General features: G+C 34.6%; 1 protein-coding gene across 1 annotated transcript; it reads right to left on the bottom strand.

Annotated features, from left to right (window-relative positions):
• Positions 1 to 3,805: 3,805 nt before the first annotated feature.
• LOC114637391 (olfactory receptor 4C15-like) lies at positions 3,806 to 4,741 on the bottom strand. Its single transcript, XM_028785619.1, has one exon. It carries the CDS (start codon positions 4,739 to 4,741, stop codon positions 3,806 to 3,808), a length of 936 nt encoding a protein of 311 aa, XP_028641452.1.
• Positions 4,742 to 8,587: the final 3,846 nt, after the last annotated feature.

Below are 8,587 nucleotides of genomic sequence, written 5' to 3'. Positions count from 1 at the left end.
TTATCACCTCATTTTCCCAGAGACCAATCAGTTAAAAGTCATACTGTTCTGCCAATCGTATTGTACCTAGTCACTGTTTCTCTATTCTATTCCCTAAACTGTATAAAAACTATCCTTAGCTCCAACTTGGAGTCCTCTTCTTGATTGTGTGCAAGAGAACCCCAGTATACTGGAATCATTAAACCTCATGTTAATTGCAGCACGTCCAGTCCATTAGTTTCTGTGGGAGTACGTGCCCTTCAGTTAGGTGGAATACTTCTGTTCAAGAGGACTGAATGACTTATAGCCTGTGTAACAGTGGCTTTACATTGATCTTATATATGCTACTACAACACCCTTTTTCTCATTTCCATTAAAGCTTGGTTTAATTTTTCTCATTACAAGTATTAGCTTACAGGTGATTCTGCTAGGCCCCTCCCAGGGACCTAGCAAAAACTTACTTTGTCACCTGTCCCATTACCTGGTTCCACCAGGCACCAGCAGTATATAACAATTAGAGCTCAACAGAGTAAACTATATGCTGTAGTATTTGGAGCATGTGGTGTTCCATTTGTTCCCTCACTTTTCACATTTGTTGCCAATAACAAACAACCTCTCTCATAAGGTGGGTTCCAGTTTCTGAAGGCAGATCCTAAAAAAATCTCCTATGATGTTGATATTTACAGTACTCCTAGGTCTCCACTACATCTTGGACATTCCTTTCATAGCTTCAAGTAGTCATCTTTTGTGAATCCTTATAGGGACTCCAGCCATGACTTCATGGTTTAACTTCAACTTCTTGGCTAAACAATGCAACATCTCTATAACCCTCCTCCACAATCTTATATCTTTAATTTCTACAAAACCAATCTCACACAGACAGTACTGAAAGCTTTTCCTCTACCTTGAGATGGCAATGTAGCCTGACACTGATTACAGTCTTGCTGTCTTCTGTGAGTTAATCCCAAAGAAGCCATTTTCTAGCAGTTTCTTCCAGGAGATAAATTCTTTTTGCTTTTCCTTCTACTTCATTCTCAAATACTGTTTTTATCCTTTTGGATAAGGTTACATTTTACAAGTTGGATTCTTTGATTGGTTGGGTCTTGTCCTGGACTCATACTTGCCATTATTATTGCAGTGCACCATAAAGTCTTTTTCTTTATAATTAGGCACTTTTTTCAACACATACCTTGTCTTCTAATCTTAAGTTGCTAAAATTCTTTCCCCCATAAAAACCACTTTGTTCATATGTATATGTGTATGTACCCATATTTTTGCTCACTTTCTTTGTGGACCTGGCCAAGTCCAGTTTAAAAAAGAAAAAAGAGCCAATCCATACAATGAATATTCTGTTGTCCAGAAGTATCTTCTCACCAAATAAATTAAATGGTTTCCTTTAACTTCAGCCAGGTTCTCAGGACAAAGGAAAAATGAAACCAGACTCTTCAGCCAAAGACCCCTTGTATATTTTCTGGTAGAGTCCAGTGTTGATTTTGAAATCTCATGATACAAGAATTATTGTCCATTGTTTTTCAGCATTCCTATTTTCTAAGCTCCTACCAGAGTAGCACATAAAACACCATACTGTCTCTGGTACACTAGGGCTTTTCTAGCTTAATGTACCAAACTTCTTGACATTAAAGTCACAAATCAGTTGTAAAGGCCACAAATCAGAATTTTGTTATGTTTATTATAACAAAAAGCTCATTCCATATACTAATTTTTTATCAGTTATGTTATTCATTGCTGCAATAGAATTCTCAACATAGCAATCTAATGAAGGAAAAGTATGTTGGCTTACACAGTTCCATGGGACAGTCCATCCTGGTTGGCAAATATGATTTCAGGAGGTTGAGGCACTTTAATCACATTGTATTCATAATCTGGAATCAGATCAATGAATATCTATGCTTTGCTACCTTTCTTTTTGTATAGTATTCATGAAATAAACCAAGAGAATAGCTACCATTTTCCTGATGGATCTTCCCACATCAATAAATTATTCCAGAGGAGTCCTCACTGATGTTTCTTCTTGCTAGTATAATCATGAAAATTCTTTTCATGTGTCCCTGAAGGCTTGTCTACTAGGTGGTTGTAGGTCAAGTGAAGATGACTATCAGAACTATATGTCACCAAGCCTACCTCATTTATTTGTGGTATTGCACTGCCTTTACTAAGTCATGAAGCACATTATTGAGTAAGAGTGATGAGAGTGGCCACCTAGGAGTTGTTTCTGATTTTAGCGTGAGTGTCAAATTTGTCTCCTCTTTAAGAAAATACTTCTTAAGTATTCATAAGCCTTCTGATCTTTTTGACAACTGCTTCTCTCTGAAGCCCAAGTGTGTCTAAAATTTGCAGCAATCTTCCCAAAAAAGCCTATTAGGTAGTGAAATTAAAGCTTGTAGTTTGAATCATAACTTAAAAACAGAGAATGTAGACTCTAGATGTCAAAGAATTCCTTTCATCTTATCTGTGAGATGATTTAAAAACATGCTTAATATAAGAGGACTAAGTACCAAGTCCACATCTTGATAGAGAACTTGAAGTTGCACATTAGAGCCTTCTAGGACAGAACAGAACAAACCATTTGTTACTTTTCAGTTTTAGTCATTGTTTCATATCCATTTTGTATCTATTCAAACAGCACAGGACATTAAAAATTAAAATGATTCTTGAAAATATTAGGAAAGAAAGTACACAGAAGCATCATAATTTCAAAGTGTAGAAATTCAAGATACAGAGGTATGTTATTTCTACATAAATTTTAAATTTGTGTTTTTTTTTTTTAAGGTTTTTCCGAGACAAGGTTTCTCTGTGTAGTCCTAGCTGTCCTGGAACTCACTCTGTAGATCAGGCTGGCCTTGAACTCAGAAATCCACCTCCCTCTGCCTCCCAAGTGGTGGGATTAAAGGCGTGTGCCACCACTGCCTGGCAAAACAGAATTTCAAAGTTGTTTTTATGATCATAGGAAAGGTACACATTATGGATTTATTTATTTATTTATTTATTTATTTATTTATTTGTTGTTTTGGTTTTCGAGACAGGGTTTCTCTGTATAGCCCTGGCTATCCTGGAACTCATTCTGTAGACCAGGCTGGCCTGGAACTCAGAAATCTGTCTGCCTCTGCCTCCCAAGTGGTGGGATTAAAAGCATGTGCCACCACTGCCCGGCTTATATTTGTGTCTTAACACAAAATTACTTGATATAATTATACACTATAACTTTTTACATTTGTTAAATAAATGTGACAATCAGACACTAACAATTTCTCTAGTCTACTTATTGGGAACAGGAGTTGTTGGGATTCTGGGTATTTATTTAGGGAGCCTATGGCTTCTATAGGGGCAGCTCCTACAAAGAAGTTCTAGGCAGTTAGATTTTTTTTAGGAGCAGGAAGTCTATGGGAGCTCTGGAGGGAGCTCAACAACATGGCAACATTATAAGGAGATCTAGGAAAGACAGAGGGCCTATGTGGTGATGCAGAGATATGCTTATACAGACATTGAAGGGTATAGGATACATATGGAAAGAGCAGTGCCTAACTAATGGACAATAGAACAATTTCCAGTTAATCTGGGTATGAGTTAGAAAGAGTGGGCCTAGCTGATAATATGGGAAAGAGTATCATAAGGAAGCTAGAAGCATAGACTTTTGAGTTGGTGCTCCTATTAAACTGTTATCTAAAACTTTACTTAGTTTGTACTGGAATACAAAAATATACATCAAAATGGAAAAACTCATCAGATCCAAGCTTAGATTCTCATGAACTTATAGGAAGATCTATTACAAATTGAACTCTTTCCCTGGCCCCATAAATTAAATAATTTAATGCTTCTCAGAAATATTAAACAATCTCCTCCACATTTTCTTGATGGCATTCTTCATTTCCTTATTCCTGAAAGTATAAGCCAAAGGATTTAGCATTGGTGTCAGGACATCATCAAATATAAACACTTTTTTCTCAAATGAGAATTCAAAATTATTTCGTGCATATATTAATATGCAAGGGACAAAGAACAAAAGCACTACAGTAATGTGGGATCCACAGGTAGAGAGTGCTTTACGCCTCCCTTCAGAACTGTGAGCTCTCAGAGAGAACAAGATTACACCATAGGAGACAAGCAAAATAGAAAAGATTATGATGCAGATAGACCCACTGTTGGCAAACACCAAAATGACAAAAATGTGTGTGTTGGTGCAGGCTAGCTTCAGTAATGGGAACAAGTCACATACGAAATGATCAATAACATTGGGTCCACAGAAGGGCAGCTGCAAAGTGAAGATAATCTGTATGATAGAATGCAAGAAGCCTCCTGCCCAAGCGACTCCCACCAGGATACCGCAGAGCCTCTGGGTCATGATGGAAGAGTAGTGCAAGGGCTTGCAAATAGCAACATAGAGGTCATAGGCCATGGCTGAGAGGACAATCACCTCCACCCCCGTGAAGAAGTGGACAGCAAACAGTTGCAGCATACAACATTCAAAGGAGATGGTCTTTGTCTCATAGAAGAAGTCTACAATCATCTTAGGTGTGATTACAGAAGAAACACATGCATCCAGGAAGGAGAGGAAAGACAAAAAGAAGTACATGGGGGAGCCAAAAAGTGCTGGACTGCATATAATTGTTACAACAATTATGATGTTTCCCCCGATAGTTGCAAGGTAGACCAAGAAAAACAAAACAAACAGTATTTTTTCAACTTTTGGGTTCTGTGAAAGTCCTAGGAGTATGAACTCAGTGACAACACTCTGATTTTGCATGCTTCTTCAAAGTAAAAAGACCCTACAAAATAAATGTGCTCATGTAAACTGTCTGAAAAATGCTATTCGTATTTTCCATTCATGCCATGAAATAAACTGCCAACTTCAGGATTTGGGATCCATAAAGACAAACAGAGGGTTTTTGTTTATTGCTTTTTGTTTTTTGTTTTGTTTTGTTTTGTTTTTTAACAAGGTAAAGGAAAAGTCTGATGTAGCTCCACCTGGACTTCAAATAATCATTTCAACAAAGATGACTTTAATCTCCCAATCATTGCTCTTCCACCTCCAAGTGCTGGGATTCCAAGATGTGCCATCACAACCTGTCACATCCAGTTTAGTCACGATATTCCACAACTGTCAACCAACAAGAACATGTGAGTATTGATGTTAGCATTGTTTGTTTTAAGAATGGCACATACATATGGTGATGTGAAAAATGAATATCACCAAAGTCATCCTGTGTGTGTGTGTGTGTGTATGTGTATGTGAGTGTTTAGAGAGAAAAAAAAAGTTGAGAGATAGTGAAGTGGGAAGCAGTTGGATGGAGTTATAGTTGGAGAAAATATGGTCAAAGTATTATGAAATTTTTAATTAAAAAGTATTATTTTTAAAATAATACTAATTTTATATAAATTTGATACTTATAGTATAAACTTGATATAAATTTAAGCAATGCTTTTGAGAATGATATAAGACATAATTTTGAATTATAACCATGTTTTTAGTTTTTATAACAATAAACTCTTTTAAAATTTCATTGTAGGAATTAAATGAAAATAAATTATACTAGGTTATGATACCATATATTTTATTAATTTATAACACTAACATTTAGTGATTATCAATTTCCTTCCTTGTTATTAAACTTGATATAAGTTTTTAAAGCAAAGAATCATTAAAAATAAAATTACTTGAAATATCCATAGGAGGCATGATATATAAATAAGATTGTTGCAAAACTTACATGATACTACAAATACAACACTAATAATATAAAAACTTCAACTATGAAGCATTTTTATAGTATGTTAGGTAAAAGAAACATGGAAAAATTAAGCATCCATTTGATATTGAAGCTATATTATATAGTGTACAATAAAAATATTTTGAATATTTGTTGCTGTTATCAAAGTATTTTACAAGAAACATCAAGATTAAACCACAAAATCAATTTCCATTTAAAGGTCTGAAAAAAAGAGATATATGTGTTTTCAGATCATTCACTACATTACCCAAAGTGGAGCTCATGTACTAACATAGTATAATATCAAACAAAACATGCTTAAACTATTGTAGTCTTTCCATACATGATCATAATGCTAAGTCAATCCTCTCTTGCTTTCAAATTCTCTTGGATTTGAAGTCTACATTTTCTTGTAAGAACTTACATTTAAATTTATTCTGAAACTATCCACAGTCTTCTTATCCCTAAGAGTCATGCAATTGAATACTAAAGTTCTGTCCCTGGTTTTGCTCAAGACATACCACTGGAGAAACTGATCATTGAACCCTTTCCTTGAGCAGTGATCTTGGACTATGTCTCTACTTGTGCCCATTGTCTGTATTGTCAATTTCCTTCCCACTGATTTTAATAATAAAGCTCACTGCTATACCAGTCTATCTACAGATAACAATGTTTTTGTAAAACCAAAGTGTGTATATTTTTAAAACTGTCGGAGGGAATAAACAGAAAAGTTGTTCATACATACAGTTGCTTTGAAATACATTTCAAACAAATGAAATATTGTTCTACCCATTATGTTGAAGTTGAAATATTATTTTAAACTACCACCTTTGTTCAATTCCATAAGTAAATCACATTTTCTTCAAAAAATTATTATCTTCAACTTAAATTTTATTTGTGTGTGTAGCTAATCAAATTTATATGGCTGTCAGGGAAGTAAGTACTTTTCAGATTCCTAATCCCTTTTCTCTCTTCTCAGTGTTGCTCTGCTGATTTCATTAAACAGTTACTGGTCTTACTATTTCTGCAACACAGTTGAATTCTGTTTCCTCCCATCTCCTTTCTAATAGATTTTTGAAACTTAACAATTGGTATCTATATGATTCAGCTCATTTTAAGACAGAGGCCAGGCCATAACTCAAGCAGTTCAGAGCATCAACTAGTCAATTTCCTTAACAGTTCAGATGTACAATCCTAATGATGGAAGTCAATTAGTGGATGAGAGGGACTTAAATCAGAACACTTCACTTTGTAAGGTGAATCATTCTGATCATAATGACCTTTCCTGTGCCATATCTTAATCTGTAGTTGCAGAAATAGAACATGTCATATACATTTTCAATGTTGTAAAGAGCTTACCAGAAATTTGTCTGCCATGACCCTATATTTAGTGTTCTTTACAAACATCAATGCATACAACCTTTAATTCAAAAACTAGAATAGTGATTAAACTAGTGTGTAATGGAGAATGTATTTTTAAAAATTGGTTTTATTTCACATTGTACAGAAAAAGATGGTGCCTTTTATATTATTTGGTTTACATTAGAAGTTGAAAATAACTTTAATTTCATTAAAATTTAATAAATACATAAAAAAGGGTACAAATAGTCTATGAGTAAGAACATGAGAAGAAAAGTAAAGAAGGCACAGAAAGAGTGAGGGAGAGAAGAGAAAGGGAAAAACTGAGTTTGCATAGTAACAACATATTTATTAGGCACTTGAGCAGTGATTACATTTATGTGTTATTTTCTGGTTGCCTAGAGAAATATTTCATTCACATCTATGTGGCCTAACTTTGACCACAAAAATTCTCATTAAAGATAAGGAATCTGGGCATTACCATTAATAAAAATTTTCAAGAACACAGTTATAAGCTGAAATGTCATTTGTTGCATTAAACACACAGTAGCCAGACCACAGAAGCATCCAGATTTAAAGTGTTTTGTCCCAATTTAAAAATATCTCCAAAAATGTATAAATGTTCTTTATGATTCTCACCTTGTGTTGACTGTGCTTAAAACCTGAAGACAAGCATCTTCTATTTTCTATTGAGATAAGATCATGTAACGGTGACCAAAATGTTGCTTTAGTCAACTCTTCTGAACATAAAAGAGAAGACCAGTTCTGACAGTGAAGATGGAATATTCACATTTGCTTCCTTCATGCCATATTCACCATGATTTAGTAATAAAAGAAAAATGAAGGAGCAAAAGTTACTCTCTACCTACAACTAGAATTTAATGGGTGTTCCCTGAGAGGTCATCTACCTGTGAGACTTACTCTTACCTCCCCAAGGGTTTGGACAATATCTGATTCCAAGATTATCTGAGACATAATTTTATGGACTTTTTCACTCACTTGAGGGTTGGTAGTAATTTCATTTTCCTCTAAAGTTTTTAAAATTTTGGGCTTTCAGGATTAGAAAACTGTTGGCTTATGAGTAGATTATAATGTGACTGTGCATAATTTTTGTAAAAGGCTTGCATACTCAACAAGCATAATAAGAGCTGCGTTCTGGGACAAGAAATGTATCAATTAATCTGTAAAGATAATATCTACTATTCCAGGGAAACACTAGCAAGGACTGTTTCTAAAAGAACATTTCATGCAGAAAAATCTAAGGATATATACAATAATAAAATATTCATTTCCATTAGTAATATTTCTGTATTTTGACAAGGTTCTATATACTTGTACAAAATGTTCTATGACCACACTGACTGGATAGTAAATTCTCTTGTAGTCATTCCAATTATACTGACACCTTCTTCTTCCTGATTATACCCCCTCATGTATAGAGTCTTAAGATTTTGACCTATTAGCTTTAGACTTGTTTTCTATGAACATAGATAGAAGATTATGACCTGGATCATAGGCAACTT

This window comes from Grammomys surdaster, unplaced genomic scaffold (assembly GCF_004785775.1).
Source record: "Grammomys surdaster isolate TR1022 unplaced genomic scaffold, NIH_TR_1.0 125284, whole genome shotgun sequence".
Taxonomy (NCBI): Eukaryota; Metazoa; Chordata; class Mammalia; order Rodentia; family Muridae; genus Grammomys; species Grammomys surdaster.
The sequence above is the reverse complement of the archived record's forward strand: the minus strand, read 5'-3'. Positions and strand labels throughout refer to the sequence as shown.